Source organism: Apodemus sylvaticus, chromosome 2 (genome assembly GCF_947179515.1).
Source record: "Apodemus sylvaticus chromosome 2, mApoSyl1.1, whole genome shotgun sequence".
Classification (NCBI taxonomy): domain Eukaryota; kingdom Metazoa; phylum Chordata; class Mammalia; order Rodentia; family Muridae; genus Apodemus; species Apodemus sylvaticus.
In genome coordinates this window covers 59,008,142-59,024,731 of record NC_067473.1, presented here as the reverse complement: position 1 = coordinate 59,024,731, position 16,590 = coordinate 59,008,142, and the positions used below count along the sequence as shown (strand labels likewise).

At 48.4% G+C, this 16,590-nt stretch overlaps 1 protein-coding gene across 2 annotated transcripts in view; it reads left to right on the top strand.

Moving 5' to 3' along the window:
* Positions 1–2,136: 2,136 nt before the first annotated feature.
* Positions 2,137–16,590, top strand: part of Wdr91 (WD repeat domain 91) — a 31,685-nt gene continuing 17,231 nt past the window's right edge. For both annotated transcript variants that reach the window (XM_052173416.1, XM_052173415.1), the window contains exons 1-6: positions 2,137–2,306; positions 3,560–3,739; positions 4,585–4,792; positions 6,244–6,326; positions 7,364–7,497; positions 8,217–8,382. In XM_052173416.1, the coding sequence (XP_052029376.1) occupies positions 2,184–2,306; positions 3,560–3,739; positions 4,585–4,792; positions 6,244–6,326; positions 7,364–7,497; positions 8,217–8,382 (894 nt within the window). In that variant the 5' untranslated portion in view covers positions 2,137–2,183. The remainder of the gene's footprint in view (positions 2,307–3,559; positions 3,740–4,584; positions 4,793–6,243; positions 6,327–7,363; positions 7,498–8,216; positions 8,383–16,590) is intronic.

Below are 16,590 nucleotides of genomic sequence, written 5' to 3'. Positions count from 1 at the left end.
ACTCAGAGGCCTTTCGATCAGAACTGAACCACTCTACTGACATCCCAGGGTCTTGAAACAGAAACACCCTGTCATGGGATTTCTTGGACTTCATAATCATGTGAGCTGCATCTCCTAGTAAATCATTCATTTGCCCGTTTATCTATCTATAAGGCTATCCACCTATCCACTCATGAGCTCTAATTTTGTTTACAGGATTAAAAAAAAAGTCTTAAGCCTCCACACTTTAACAGGTGAAATGGCTAGAATACAATCAGAGAAAGATAGCTCAGCTATTAAGAGCACTTGCTGCTCTTGCAGAGGACCTGGGTTCAGTTGCTGGCCCCCGCATGTTGGCTCACAATTGTCTGTAACTCCAGGAAATCTGACACCCTCTTCTGGCATCTGTCAGACATACATGCAGGAGAACACTCAAGCACATGAAATTTTGAGAGGAAAAAAATGTTAATTTTTTCTTCACAAGCCAGGACCAAATGACAATCAAAGTGACCCTCTGAGTTTAGTCTAACACAGGGACCTTGAAAGTCTTCCTGTCAGGAAGGTAGTATCTGGATCTAGTCGGAGCATAGAAAAACCAGGAAAGAAGCACAGTATTTCAGGACAGCACCCAATGATGCAGGGATGCGGACATGGTCCACAGGACATATGTGGGAGGGGTGGGCTTTTTAAGATTCCTACAGGAGTCAGAGCACTGGATCGCCCCTGGAGGGAGTCCCGGGCAGTTGTGAGCTACCGGTGTGGATCCCCATCCTTCGGAAGAACAATATGAACTCCTAGCCTCTGAGCTGTCTCCCCAGCCCTTGGAGGGCAGGGGTAGGGCAGGAGCTATGTTATATGGAAGCAGAGGTGAGGTTTAAAGGATAGCAGTCATATGGATATTGCTAGGGCCCTTGGACATCCCTACCGTTCAGGAGCAGAGCAGAGCCATTGGCCTTGATACTGAGGAATTGCCTAAAGATCTCCTTTTCAATAAAGAAACTAGGCTACTGCAGGTAGGGTTAGAATGATCCTACCACAGAATTACATTTCTTCTGTGGAAGTCAAAGTATAGAAGGAAGTGTGTGTGTGTGTGTGTGTGTGTGTGTGTGTGTACACATGAATAATTTGATCTATTTGTTTCTTTTTTTAAAAAAAATTGAGAAAGGCTGGCCTCGAACTCATAGTGACCTTCCTGGCTCTGCCTCCAGGGTACACACCATCAAGCCTGGTCTTCATGCACTGTCTTATCAAATCCTCATTTTGATTCTGCCTGGTGGACATTATCAGTGTTATCTCAAAGATGAAGAAATAAGGCAAAATGTGTATGCCTTGTAAAACTTCAAATAATTTTCTAAACAAGAAAAAGAAAGAAGGAAAAAGGAACTGAAAGTTCTTCAGAGAAAACAAATGCAGGTTGTTTTTACAATTTTCCTGAGTTTGAAAACTATTCACAAAACTACAATTAATTGAAAATAACAAACAAGAAACTGGGACCACAGGCCACACCCTTCTGAAACTTGGCTTTTTTCTCTAAGGTACACCACTGGTTGGTATAGTTAACTCTCCTGACTCAGGGAACTCAGGGCTAGACAGGACTGGTGGTGGGGATTTTTTTTTTTATTGCAAATTCAAGACCTGTGTGGGCAAATTAGTGAGACTGTGACAAAATCCAAAAGCAGCTTAGCGGTGGGATGCTTGCCTAGTGTGTGTGAGGCCCTGGCACAGGAAACATAAAAAAAAGAAAGAAAAAGAAAAGAGATCCAAGCCGGGCTTTTGTGAGTTGACTTCACGCTGGCCACTTTACCTGTTGGGGCTCCAGTTTTCTCCTTTTGTAAGAGGAGGGCAGAGGACAAAAGATTCTGCAGTGTCATGCCAATAAGTTGGGAACATCACCCTGCCCTGTGACTATCGCAAGGTCCAGATTTACTTTACTTGGAGGCAGCAGTGTTAGCAACTCAGGTGACATTCTGCATTACTAGAAAACTTCAGCAAGCAGAGGAGACGTCAGGGACCTGGCTGAGAGTGAGGGGCGGGGTCAGAGGGGTAGATAGGCGGGGCGCCTGCGGGGCGGAGCGGGGCGTAGGATTGGTAGGTTGGGCGTGGTGTGACGTACGAGGCGCCAGAGTTAGGCCCCGCCCCGTCGCGCCAAGCCCCGCCCCTCTGCCCTGAGCCGCTCGGGTCTTTTGCGGCGCGCGCGCGCAGCGATGGCGGAGGCGGTGGAGCGCACAGACGAGCTGGTCCGGGAGTACCTGCTCTTCCGCGGCTTCACGCACACTCTGCGGCAGCTGGATGCCGAGATCAAGGCGGACAAAGAGAAGGGGTTCCGGGTGAGGGGCCGACAGGGGCGGCGGAGGGGGCTCGGGGGAGGGGGGGCGGGCCTCCTGCTCCAACACTGCCCGCCGGGGCGAGGGCGGCGCTGTCACTGAGTGGTAGGGGACTGTAGAGGTCTCCAATCTGGCCCTCGGTTGACATAGGAGGAACTGAGGGCGGGAGATGGTCGTGACTTGCCCGAAGTTGCTCAGTGAGTGAGTCAGGAGCATCGGGACTCAGGTCCCTGATTCCTGGTCCAGATCTTCACTCCATTCCAGCCTCTCAGCAGGTGCTAGCCAATGGTTGGCCGGCGTGGTTACAGCGCTTTAAGAGCCATGGTTGAGCACAAGGCTGAATTTTGATAGAAGTAGTATTCGAATATTGTCTCTTTTTAGCAGCAGGAGCACAGGGGGCTGCATCCAAGAATGCTCGGTTCAGGTTTGGGGGCGGGGTGGGGGTGGGTTGTAAAAATGGCATAATAAGGGAATCATTGGCAGATTTCCTTCTGCATGCTTTGAAACACAAACTTCTCTGATACTATTTTTCATTAAGAGGTGCTTGGGATTTCTTTGCTTATGATTTGTATGTTTGTATATTTGTATGTACCGAGTTAAATTGGTCTTGGGCAGATAGATTGAGGGAGGTGGTGAGCTAGTTGTTGGAGCATCAGAAGAAAGTTAGGACATTGGTTTCTACCTGGCGAGTTTATTGGTTGCTTGGTGGCAAAGCCAAGCATTTCCCTGCTCCAGACAGCAGTGTCTTGTTGGATAGATATTGGTGTTCAAAACATTGTCATGGTGTGATTGTCTTTGGCTGAAGGGAGCAGCCACTGAGGCTCGGGTGGGACTCTGATGACCGGCAGGAGCCAGTAATCACTGTTTCTTGGAATCCAGAAGCTGTGGAGCTGAGACAAGGATCCTGGCAATTGTCTCTGGCTCATTGGCTCTTACTTATTTTTACAATGTGAGGCAATCAAGACTGCTGTTGAAGTGACATTGCCAAGTTGGTCAAGGAGACGCAACACCTGGAGTTAATGCTCTTGCCTTCTGGAATTTCTGAGCTTGCCAGAGCATCAAGCCCTATCTCTAGGATGAGAAAATCATTTGGAAACCATTATGTTAACATATCTTGGGAATTTTATAGATTGCCAACTGAATTATATGTTTTTACATCTGGGAGCCATAGAAAGAAGATGAAACTGTATTATGTATAGCGAGGTAAGAATTTCCTTCTGTCTTTGGCCACCTCCAATGATGCTGTCTCTACCCAGGTGGACAAGATTGTGGAGCAGTTGCAACAGTTGATGCAGGTATATGATTTGGCTGCCCTTCGGGATTATTGGAGCTACCTGGAACGCAGGCTTTTCAGCCGCTTGGAGGACATATATCGACCTACCATCCACAAACTGAAAACCAGCCTGTTCCGCTTTTATCTTGTCTATACAATCCAGGTACTTCTTGTTTTGACCATTTCCCCATCCCCCATGTCTTATGATCTGTAGAGATCATCTGATTTGTTTTCCCCAGTTCTATGTCCTTTTGGTTTTAAGCATGTAAACTTGTGAGCATTTTAAAGAATATAAACTATATTATATATATAATATATATATATATATATATATATATATATATATAAACTATAAAATATATATAAAGCTGGAGCTGGCAGTGGTGGTGCATACCTATCTTCTTTCCCAGCACTTGGGAGGCAGAGGCAGGTGAATCTCTGAGTTCGAAGCCAGCCTCAGCTGCAGAGTGAAATCTAGAACAGTCAGGGCTGCACAGAGAAACCCTGTCTCTAAAAGCAAAACAAAATGTAGCTGATTTGGGGAACTAATTTAGATTATTTGAGCCTCACCTGGGGATTGTTTTCAGGATGGCATATGTCATTAGAACCTCAGTTTACTTTTGACTTTTAAATTGGGTAGGTCTCATGTATCCTGGGCCAGCCTCAAACCTGATATGTAGTTGAGGATGACCTTGAACTTCTGATCTTCCTGCTTCGGTATTTCAAGTACTAGAAATACAGGTGTGCCCTGGGACTGGTTTACTTTGGTACTGGAGATTGAACCTAGGATTCTGTGCGTTCCAGACAAATGCTCCACCAACTGAGCTATCCCCAGCCTCAGAACTTCAGTGTAAATCAGCTTTGAAATGAGAAAAGGGTGATGATTTTCTTCGTATTGTAGGGTTTATAGATATTGTGTTGTTACTGGCCTGGCAAGAGGTATGCAAAGGCTGTGGACCTGGGGACTTTCCTTTCTCCTCCCTTGTAACCTCCTTTGTCTTTTGGCAGACAAACCGAAACGACAAGGCGCAAGAATTCTTTGCAAAGCAGGCTACGGAGCTCCAGAACCAGGCTGAATGGAAGGATTGGTTTGTCCTGCCCTTCTTGCCGTCCCCAGACACCAACCCTACCTTCGCTACCTACTTTTCTCGACAATGGGCCGACACGTTCATCATTTCTCTGCACAACTTCCTGAGTGTTCTCTTTCAGTGCATGCATATCCTTTCTGCCGCATGTGCGCGCAGCAGTGTCCATAACCAGACACTGATCATGGGACACGCATTTCTTTCACAAAATACCCAAAGATCACTCCGAGGTGTCATGTGAGGGGGCTTGACGAGTTGCGGTTGTCTTTGTCACAAGTCCAGGGAATCATAACTCTTAGTTCTGCATGTGTGCTGTCTGTAATAGCTGATATGCGTGGGTAGGGAAGTTGGCAGCTTCTGGTTTCCGGTACTGGCTCAGTCAGGCAACTCAAGGGTTAGGAGCAGCCAGGCATGAGAGTACCCTCTCTGCATGGTGCATGTCTCTGGGTGGGTTGGGGGGTGGGGTGGTGTCGCTTGCTTTTGCTGGGGTTTGGCGGCAGATGAAAACAGTTTTGGGGCTGGAGTCTTCAACCTGAGCTTGTGTTTGGATTACCTTCTGGGATAGTGACATCAGTGTGCCTCAGCTTGCCAGAGCATAGAGTAGCTTTAAGAATATATTTCCAGGTGTTAGAGAGAGAGAGAGAGAGAGAGAGAGAGAGAGATAGAACGAGAGAGAGAACATCACTGTAATTCACGGCCTACAACTATGTTGTTGAAGGCCCCAGATCTGATGTGTGGATATGGCTGCCTGGTGAGGTACTGATAAATTTGGGTGTGGTAGAGGCCCAGCCATTGAGCTCTGTGGACCTCTGGGAGGGACATTTTCTGCTGGAGGTTCCTGCCTTTGCTTTTTTTTTACCCCCCTCTTCCTGTTGTGGATAAGTGTGATTCAGCCTTTCTCTTCTCCGCCTTCCTCTTCTTCCTGAGGACTTTCCAAAGAACTTAGCATGACCACATCGGTCCTCCAGGGCAGCTGGAACCTGTTGTTCATTATCTTTTCAGTACAAAACAGGCCATGACCCTGCAAACTAGGTCATGCACATTGGCCTGCGGTTTGCGTCTTACCCGCTCTGTGCTTCCAACAGAACTCTGGGCAGCAGTTGGGAAGGACCTGTACCCTAAGCTGGAGCCTAGGGGTTCATGGGCTGGTGTGTGGCTATGCAGTCTGTGGAGTGGTTTATTCATTTACAGTTTTGCCAGGGAGAGAGACAGCCTGGAGAAAGGAAAGGCCTAGTGGTGGATTCTGCTTTCAGTTTTGCTTCCAGATGGATGTTGGCATGGGCCGCGCTCAAGCGTAGATTGTGAAGTCTGCTGAACACTAGCTCTTTACTGCTGGTGCTGGGGAAATGCCTGAGTTTGGGATTTATGGCTTATGCAAGAGTTGGCCAGGCAGATTGTCATGTGTCTCTGAATCTAAGAGAGTCAGGTGGTCTAAGTAACAGGCCCAGGGACTGGGAAGAGACTCTTTCCTTTCCACAGTGCCAATTCCGTCCTCTGTTCCCTGGGTCTCACATTTGAATGTTTGCCTGGGAAGGACTTTGAAACCTTGCCAGGCAGAGACTTATTCTTTAACTTTGTGCACCGGTTCCTGTGATCCTGAACTTCGATGCGGAGTGCCAGAGGACCAACCAGGTCCAAGAAGAAAATGAGGTTCTGCGCCAGAAGGTTTGTTCCGAGCGGCAGGCTCGCTCTCTGGGAAGCACATCTGCTTCGGGGTAGCAGTGGGAACTGTTAACTATAGAAAAGGTGAACTGTTCTCAGATGAAAGTGAATCACTAGGCGTGGGGATCTGGGGCCACCAGAGCTGGGATTAGTGTGTGAAATTAGGTGTGCCTCATGAATAATGTGACAACAGGAACAAACCTGTAAGAAGAAGGACACTGTGTTTGCAGCAGTTGGCTCTTTTCATCATTTTTCTTTTAAATTATGCGTGGTATGTGGGCGTAGGTGCCCGTGCAAGCCAGAAGAGGGCGTCAGATCCCTTGGCGTTGGAGTTAAAGCCATCATCCACCTGATGAGGGGACTCTGCAAGAGCACACACTCTGAACTGCTGAGCCATCTCTCCAGCTCCATCTGCTAGTTATCTTCCCGGTGTTTTTCCCATGTAGCCATGCACACACTGTTTATAAGCAGGGAAAACTGTTCTGATCCAGCAATACACTTGATAAAGGAGGAGCTCAGGATGCCTGTGCCTGCTTTTATGTTTTGCCCCATGAGTCTCCCCATCTTGGATTGAAGATCTGTGTCAGTGATACTGCTAGAGGAAAAAAAGCAAGCTTATAAGCTGTTTGCGGGACGGGGCGGGGCAGGAGGGCGGGGTTTGAGATTCGTGGATAGGCAAGGGCTAAAGATGCAATACTGTAATCATTAAAAACATTTTCCTCTGCAAGTTTCAAACGCTCATTTTGTGGATTTCAAAAATCAAGGCAGGATTTCCCTCCAGTGAATTCAGGAAGAAACAGTGAAGTGGTAAAAGGAAGTAAATCAAACGATAAAAAGAAAAAACCTACAGTGGTTTTGGATGTCCAAAAGCGTTTCCCGTTTTAAACTCGCTGTTAGCTGTGGCGCTCTCATCTGCCCACCGTTTGATGAGCAGAAGTGCTCCTTATGGCCAGGTTTGCATGGGGCATGTCTAGGAAGTTCCCTCAATAGAGTGAAGGTCGTGTAATGTCACTGGCTAACTGGGCTTTTCCCCTCCATAGCTTTTTGCACTGCAAGCTGAAATCCATCGGCTAAAGAAGGAAGAACAACAGCAGGAAGAAGAAGAAGCAGCTTTGGTCCAACACAAACTGCCACCTTATGTCTCCAGCATGGACCGCCTTGGGGACTCGGAGCTGTGAGTGTGCTTGGTGGTTTATGGGTTCGGGGGAGTGGGAGCTGCCATCTGTCCCCTGGTCTCTCTGTGGTCTGAGTGTCATACTGACTTCCTCATTGGCAGTGCCCTGTGTCTGCTGAGGGAGCATTGCCACAGAGGGATTTAGCATACCTGGTTCCTAATTGTGTACGTGAGGTCCCAGTTTTCTAAGGCTCTCCCCTGGATGGAGAACTGTACAGCTGGGTCGGGTGTTATGATGGTGGCGTCCAGGGATGCTGCTTCATAGGTGGAAGGACTGGTCTCCACAGGTGGGATGTTCCTCAGGAGAGGCTGCTGGGGTTAATCAAACATAATGAGCCCCTGTATTTTATTTTTTATATATATACACACTAAGTCTTTGCATTTCCTTGTGGCTCACCCCAGCTCATCTCCATTTGGATTAACACAGTCACGTGCTCAGTAGCATGTGTGACTGCCAACCATCAGACAAGGCAACTCTGAGCTCTCCTGGGTCTCTAAAAAGAGCTGCAGACTTCACTTTTGGGGATGTGCTTCTGGCTCGTTGGTCAGGAAATGGTACCAAGGGTCATGCCACCTTTCAAACTCAGGTCTCAGAACCTACCCAAGCCCCCTGTCACTAATCTCGGCCAGGAGTTGTGTGTACTTTGATCGTCCTCATCCCTGCCCCTCCCCCCCCCCAGCTCCAGCTCCTAATGCTGTGCTGTGATTTACTCTGCCAGAGCATTGGTGTGCAGCCAGAGGCCCGCCTCCCTCTCCCAGTCTCCTCGAGTGGGGTTCCTGTCCTCACTGCTGCCTCAGACTAAGAAGAGCCCTTCAAGGTTGTCACCTGCCCAAGGCCCTGCTCAGGCCCAGAGTTCTGCCAAGAAAGACTCCTTCAGCAGTCAGGTAAGTGTGGGCCCTGCCTGTCTAGTGCTTATCAAGATGCTTCTGATGCCCTGTTCTCAGGCCTTCTTCCTTGTCACTCCTTGTCACTCCAGGTACTTGTGGTTCCTCTTCTCAGGGCCAAATTCCTGGGTGTGTTATGAGATCCCGAATTCAGTTCCCCTTCCTTTCTTCTCCCTTCCCTAGAGGCCCCTCCCCCCCCCCCCCCCAGCCTTACCAAGCTGGTGATGTCATTGCAGGTTGAGAACAGCAATAAAACTGTAGAGGGGGATTTAGTGAAAAAACAACCCAGAAAATCCACCTAACAAACCCCTTTCCATCTCACCCGTGTCTGGCAGTGCAGGGCGTGATGCTGAGGCAGAAGGCTGAGTATGTGTGGACATGCCCACAGGACTTACTGAACCTTGGACTCCTAATCTCTGCCTCTCAGCCCCAAGTAGCTTTGTCCTCCAGTTCCCCTGCACCTCTGTAACAACTGTCAGTCTGTCACACTCCATTAGTGAGGTGTCAGATGGCAGCAGGGGTAGATTTGGAAGGGGTCCTTCCCTTTGCTTAGGTTTCTTGGCAACTCGAGGGATTGCGAGTGTTTAGTGTTCAAGTGTGGATTCTGATCCAAGTTTTGCAATTTTGAAGTGTGAGTGATACAAATGAGAGAAACAAGTGTCTGGCCTAATGGTAAATTAAAGACTAAAGTGAAAGCCTGTGTTTTTCACTTAAAAAGTTGATACTTGCTGATTCTATAAAAGACTTCTACCATTCTTCATGTTTATGCTAAATGATAAGAGGCCTTTGATGCCAGTTTATGTCCAGAGCAGCCAGGAGTCCTACCAAGGGGTTTTACTGGTAGAGTCTGTCAGAATCCACTGCTTTTGGGAACTCCCAGTGGGGATGTGGCTCAGTAGAGCACTTCTGTAGCACAGTTGAGATGTCTGCAGGTTTAATAGACTTGGAGTTTTAGACCTCACTGCTTTCTCTTCTCCTGTGTTGACTAAGACTGTAAGGGGGAGGTTCTGTCGCTAAGGTCTTGTTCCCCAGTTGGTTCTTGACTTGCCAATAAAGAAGGCTAGAGGTTGCCCGGTGGTGGTGGCATACGCCTTTAATCCCTGCACTTGCACACCTTTAATCCCTGCACTTGGGAGGCAGAGGCAGGCGGATTTCTGAGTTCAAGGCCAGCCTGGTCTACAGAGTGAGTTCCAGGCCAGCTAGGGCTACACAGAGAAACCCAGTCTCAAAGAAAAAAAAAAAAGAAGGCTGGAGGCCAATTGCTAGATAGAAGGTAGAGGTGGGACTTCCTGGTCCCAAGAGGAAAAGGAGAAGAGAGATTTTTTTAAAGAAACTACCCGCAGCGTAAGACAGCAGATTGTTGGTCTTTCCCTTCTTCACTGCCCTTGACGAGTTGTGACTGGTGGAGCAGTTTAGGGTGGCTGTTTGTGCCCAGGATGCTGGGGTCTGCAGGAGACTGCCACAGGCCTGTGGATGAGTTAGTATTGCTGAGCTGGAGACACTGAGTAGGAATCTGGGGAAGATGGAGCATGGGCTCAGGCTCATTGTTCCATACTCGGGATGTTTAAATCCTCCCTAGTTTTCTTGGGGAGGAACAGAGCTACAGAAGAAAGAGCCCTTGGTAGCAGCAGTGTCCAGCAGAGGCGTCAAGCCTGGTTCCTGAAGATCCTGGTCGCCATCAGCTCTCATAGCCCATGTCAGTGCTGTGTGACTGTCACCTTGGCATGCCTGAGTGTGGAGACAGTCATAAATCAGCCAGCGCCATCCCCGATTGCTTCTCTGAGAGTCCGAATCTTACAAGTAGAGCTTTGGCTCCTCTAGAATGTGGCTAGGTCTCCTCCACTGTTAGCTTTCTGCATCTCAGTGAGCAACGTTTAAAAGCTTGGTGGATGGTGGTGGAACATTGAGTCTCTTGAACTCAAGCTTCACTGGGGTTGAAAGCAAACACAAAGACTGCTTCAGGCAAGCCTGTGGCCATGCCTTTGATACATTCAGGATTCATGTAGTAAGTCTGAGTGGTGGTGGTGGTAGTGGTGGTGGTGGTGGTGGTGGTGGTGGTGGTGGTGGTGGTGGTGTGTGTGTAGTTTACAGCCAAAGGTGAGGGTAAGAATGTATGGTTTACAAGGAAACATTTATGAGCTTACCTCTAAAATACAACAGAACCAAGGTTGAGCCACTGTGTTGTATATTCACAGTGCACTTTCTACATCCTTAATGGAGACCATAGCTGTCTACATTCTAGGGGGCAAAAAGAATTGACCAAGTCATTTTCTCTCTGTTTATGATGATGATGATTTTAAAATTTTTGTCGGTGCATGTCTCTTTGCAGTGTATATGCACGTGTATGTGCGCATTTGGAGGACAGAGATTAATGCTGAGTGCCTTCTCTCTGTCGCTCTCCCAGCTCACCATGGGTGTCTGCAGCCAGCCTGGCCCTTTCCCCGTTGAACCATCTCCCCAACGTACTCACTTCCTGTTTTCAACCAATGGTAGATATTTAGGCTCAGCATTTGTTTCAGTTCTGATAATAACTGGTAGATTTGAGGTTCGAGGGAACAGCAGAATTGTAGAACTGTTAGTGGATTTCAGGGTCACCCCCTCCCTGTCCTACTGTGCATCAGAGTAGGGGCTCCTGTGGTGTGGCCAGCCTTTCTCTGCTATCTCAGGGGCATTTGCTTAGTATAAGCTCGTTAGTGCACCTGTGGTGACCTTAGCTTGTCCCCGAGCCCACACAGGATGAGCTTGTATAGAACAGTCCAGTTCTTTCCATGCTGAACTTCTCTGCTCACTCTCTGTTACCTTTGTCGCCACAGCCTGGGATCCCTGGTATGCGGCTCCTCACTTTGGGGGACTTTATAATGTCTCTGTTCTTGTGTCATAATTGACGTTCAGGTAGTGTTGTAGACCTTTCTCTCCCCAGTGTCTGATGCAGTATGTGGTAGGGGCCTTCCTGCGCTGTGGTAGCATGTTCCTGTGGACTCCGTAGCTGCAGATACTGTGCTCTACACCAGCTGGCTTGACCAACATATGTTAGGGTCAATCTTTTCCCACCGTGGTCATCCTAGAATCCTTCTTTCTTGTTTGCTGTTAAAGGATGAACACACAGGAAACGTAAATGGTATTTTATTGTTAAATGGGCAACATATAAAATTATTAGACTTTTCTACTTTAAATATTATTTACATATAGCATTGCAAATTTTATTCACAGCATTTTGCCCGCTTAGGGTCCCACACTGTATGTAGCTCAGGCTGGCCCTAAACTCTGACAGTCCTCCTGCCTCAGCCTTCCAAATGCTGCGATTACAGGGCAGAGGCATGACATCTGGTTTCAGACCATTGTGAACACACACTCTCCAGGCTTTTGGGAGGAATCTGGAGGCAGATTTGGAGGTGAGGAGGGGGTGACTGTAAAACCGTGGTCCCCAAGGTTTTCCGGGATCTGTAACTGCAAGAGCCAACAGGTCACCTCAACAAGGGCAGGCATGCAGTGCAGAGCTTCCCTGCCTTTGTGTCCTTCCCTGGAGTATAATTCTGGGCCTTTCACATCCGCTAAGTGAGCCAGGGACTGCGGGTGGGAATTACTGTCTTATGGAGATAGCCCTTAATTGGCTGTCAAGTAGGGAAAGCAAAGACAGCCTCTGCAAATTACCCTGTTCCCTGCTGAGACAGCAGTGGTGAGGCCTTCTGGCTTAGGCCTGCGCCCTGGAACTAGGCAGGGTGGGGGAGGATGCCTGTCACTACAGTTTGAACTTTAGGAGGCTCTGCCTTCTGATGCCTTGGCCTTCAGGAGAAATCTGTTTCCCACCAAAGCTGGGCAGCTCTCTAGGAAGAATTTTGGAATCCTCCTGTATTTACCCAGGCTGTCTCTAGAAGGAGCAAATTACAAAAGACAGGCTACAGACATCTCTCCTGAACTGTTGGGAGCCAGGTGACCGGATAGAATTTAGGCCATTTGAATGTCGTATGAATCCACTTGTTAGGAGTTTTTTAAAGTGTTTTTATTTTATATATGTTTGCCAAGGTGCATATATATTCAACACATGGGCCTGGTGCCTGCAGAGGCCAGAAGAGTGTGTTAGATACCCTGGGAATTACAGTTGTGAGGCCCCATGTGGGTGCTGGCAACTGAACCTGGGTCCTCTGCAGGAGCAGCCAGTGCTCTTAACCACTGAGTGGCTCCAGCCCCAGCATTAGTTAGGATTTTTATGAGATTTGTCCTTAAAACCTGCAGTGGTGAATTATGTCACAGAAAACATTTTTTTTTAAGTTGTGCACATTTATATCCGGACACGCATTTGCCTGTGTACTAAAGTGCTCCGTGGACAGCTGCCTTCCACAGAGGTCTGCCATATTGGTATCCTGTGATCGTCACAGTTGGTGCTGAAGGACACTGTCTTCTCTCCTTCAGCAGCAGCTGACGGGTCACACTTAGCCCCGAGCTTCTCGCTATCAATGACTCTTTTGTTGCCTCTCTGGTTTTACCATATGCTTATTCTTAATACCCATTTGTATTTTTTATTTTGTAAAATAGAAGTTTTGGGGCCCCAGCTCTCTGCCTTTCTGACATGTGAGGGAAGGGTCCCTTTTTAGTTCCTGCTGGCTTTTTTTTTTAAAGATTTTTTTAAGATTAAAAAATACTATTATTGTTAGTAGTATTATTGTGTGTGTGCGCGCATCTGTGCACATGAACACACATGTCATGATACATGTGTGGAGGTCAGAGGACAATTTACAGAGACAGGTGTCTCTTTCCATCATGGGTTCTGGGGATTTAACACAGGTCATTAGTCATGCGTGAGTGACAAGTGCTTTTACCCTCTAGCTGTGATCTCTCTGGGTCCTCCTGCTGGGGACTCTGCATTGACTGGGGAGGTACTAGAGGGGGCTTCTGAGAATTTTCAGCCTCTATACTATCTGTTAGTCTTAGTTAGGGTTTTACTGCTGTGAACAGACACCATGACCAAGGCAACTCTTATAAGAACAACATTTAATTGGGGCTGGCTTACAGGTTCAGAGGTTCAGTCCATTATCATCAATTAGGGAGCATGGCAGCACCCAGGCAGGCGTGGCACGGCACAGGAGGAGCTGAGAGTTCTGCATCTTCATCTGAAGGCAGCCCGGAGAAGACTGACTTCCAGGCAGTCAGGACAAATACTAAAGTATTAATATATTAAGTATTGAAGTCCACACCCACAAGACCACACCTACTCCAACAAATTCACACCTCCCCCAACAAATTCACACGCCCAGCAGTGCCACCTCCTGGGCCAAGCATATACAAACCACCACAGTGGCCATCTGGACTGAGCACCCTCGCCACCACACACATCGAAAGAGGAAAGGACACTGCTTACTAGGCATAGGAGATAAATGAGCAGAGAGGAGAGCGACAAAGTGCTATTCCTGAGGTAGGGTACTCCTGTTCCTGAGGTAGGGTACTCCTGTGGTCCACGAAAACCCCGATACGGCCCTGGGACAGGGATCTATGTGGCTGCTTGGCGCCTGCCTTTTGGCAGCTTTTCCTGTGGTTTCAGATCATTCTCTGAGGAAGCATGTGATCACAGCAGACCTTGTCCTCCGCAGTGCTCCCTCACCATCCTCCAAGCCCGTCTTAGAAAAAGACACTTCTCCCATTGCATTTATCTTCCCAGGACCTACCCACAGCCACGGGCTCGTTTCTAATCCTTGGAATTAAAATGGGCCGTGTCTCAGTGGTACGTCTTACCATTCTTGTTCTTTGTGGAACAGCTTAAGGCTTATAAGCAGACCATGTTTCATCTGGAGGGGAACAGTCATGGACGAAGTTGATAGGAATTTCTCCGTGCTTGAAGGCAGGAGGGGAAGAGCTGCAGAAATGAAGTCCTTCTGCGTCACCTGTCACCCGTCAGCTGTGCAATCCTAACCCATAATAGACCCTTCCTTTCTCTGCTCTTCTGTTCACACGAGTCCCTGGCCATGTCTCTAGCTTATTATCGTCAGGGTGTCTACACAGTCTGTGACTTAGCTTATCTGCTGATCTAGCACGTTGTGTGTTGAGAAGTGTGTTGACTTGTGTGTGCAGGTGCTTGTGTGTGCAGGTACACATGTGTATACACACAGAGGCCAGAGGACAACTTCAGGAGCCACCCACCTTTTGAGCTGGTGCCTGTCACGGGCCTGGAACTGGGTCTAGAGGGTAGAGTGATTGATCAGGGACCTCCAGTCTCTGTTGATCCAGCCCTGGGACTGGAAGCACATCTTTCCACACCAGACTTGATTTACTTGTATTTACAAAATGGAGGGGCGTGGTTGTGGGGCTCCTCTCAGTCCTCGTGCCTGTGCACTGGGCCCCCCCTGCAGCCCCCTTTCTAGCACTTTCTAGGCTTGCATTACTCTTTATGACTTGACAGCATCACACATCCCTGTAGCTGCTTGCCCTCTTCTTGGGCGCCCAGTGGCCAGCATTTCTTGCCTCAGATCTGCTGCCCCACACATCCGCACGCTTACCTTTTCGAAGCCCTTCCTTTCTCTGGTTTTGTTCCCAGAGCTGCAGCCTGAACCTCACTGGGCTAGGCCACCCCTTTCTCACACATCCTCCCGGAGTCACCTTTCCCTCAAGGCTTTTTGTCGGCTGTGCAAGCATAACCAGCCAGCTGCCCAGTGTGGCAATCTGTTTCGCACTTCCTTTACTCTCTGTTAAACCACATGGGCAGCAAAAGAATTCCTCAGGGGTTCTGCTTATATAGGCCAGGCACCTGCAGCCCAGGAGCATGGAAACCAAAACTGCTGGGGCGAGTTGGTTTGTTTTGCTTGTTTTCCGGTACTAGGCTCCAAATCCAGGGCTGTGCACAGGAGAGGCAAGCACCCCCTGGCTCTTTAAAAGGATTGTATAAAATTACCTTCAGGCTGTAGGTATAGAAGGTATATGCAGCCTAAATGCATTTTATGTTTAGATGTGTGTCACATGCCCAAGATATTTTATAATACATATGCAGATATCCTACAACCTGGAGAAAGGAAACCCAAGCACTTCCGGTCTTCAGCTTGGTGGGTAAGGACCCCCTCATCCCCCAGTAATAGAAAGAGAGAGGCACGTGTCCCTGCAGACAGTCACTGCTCTGGTGGCCTCACCTAGCCAGCAGCCAGCCACTCCTTTGTTTAGGTGCCAGTCAGGGCTGCAGGGTGTAGGCTGCTGGTAGGAGGATTGTCCTATGAGGGAGGGTGGAAAGCGCTAGTCCTGCGGGCAGCGGGCAGGTGTCACCACCTAGGGAGCACACAGTCCTCCCAAGTCCTCCCAAGTCCTCCCAGCGTCTTCCTTCCCTCTAGCGCCCTGTCCAGAGAATGGCAGACAGCGTTTGGGGGTCTGTTGGAAGCTTGCATTGCATTGTGGCTTCTCCTTGCTTCCGCTTTAGCCTTTTTGTTCTTACCTGAAAGGTTGATGCAAAGGTTCTCTCTTCCCTCCCATCTCCCTTTGGGGCTTATCATTATGTATTGTCATCAGGAAGGGATGACAGGTCCTGCGTCTGCACAGCCTCACCAGCAGCAGCATCTGGTGCCCAGCCCCGGAACTGTGGCCAGCATGATGTGTATAAAATGGGGTCTTGGAGCAGATTTAGGATGACACGTGTGTGTGTGTGTGTGTGTGTGTGTGTGTGTCTAAGTGTGAGAGGGAGAGAGACGACAGACTGGACGGACAGAGACACCAGAAAGACGTGTGTGCATGTACTGCAGCATAGAGGTGGAGGTCAGGGGACAAATCTTGGGAGTTACTCCTTGCCATCCAGGTCAGTAAACAGGAGCATGGTAGATTGTGTCTTGAGGGTTGGCACTCCAGGATACCATCTTCAGCACTTGGCTAACAGTTGTCACCTCCTGTTGCTCACAGGAAGTGAAGAGCTGTCTGGGGTAGGTAGAGGTTATTAGATCCATCCCTTTGTTATAGTGTGGACTTTTTCACTCTTGGATGAAAAAAGTGAGAAAAATTTTAGTGCCTTTTCTTTCTAATTTATCTTACACAGTTTCTAGGGTAAGTAAGTTCTGTTAGTTTAGTCGCTTGTAAACCATATAATTTAGTGGTCCTGACTCTTTTGTCTGTTTGTTGAAACGGTTCCTCTGTGTAACAGCACTGACTGTTCTGGAACTCTCTTCGGTGGCCTCCTTCCCCTGTCTTCCAGACTGCTGGGATTAAAGGCCTGTGCCACCAGGCATGGCTCCTGACTTTTTGTTT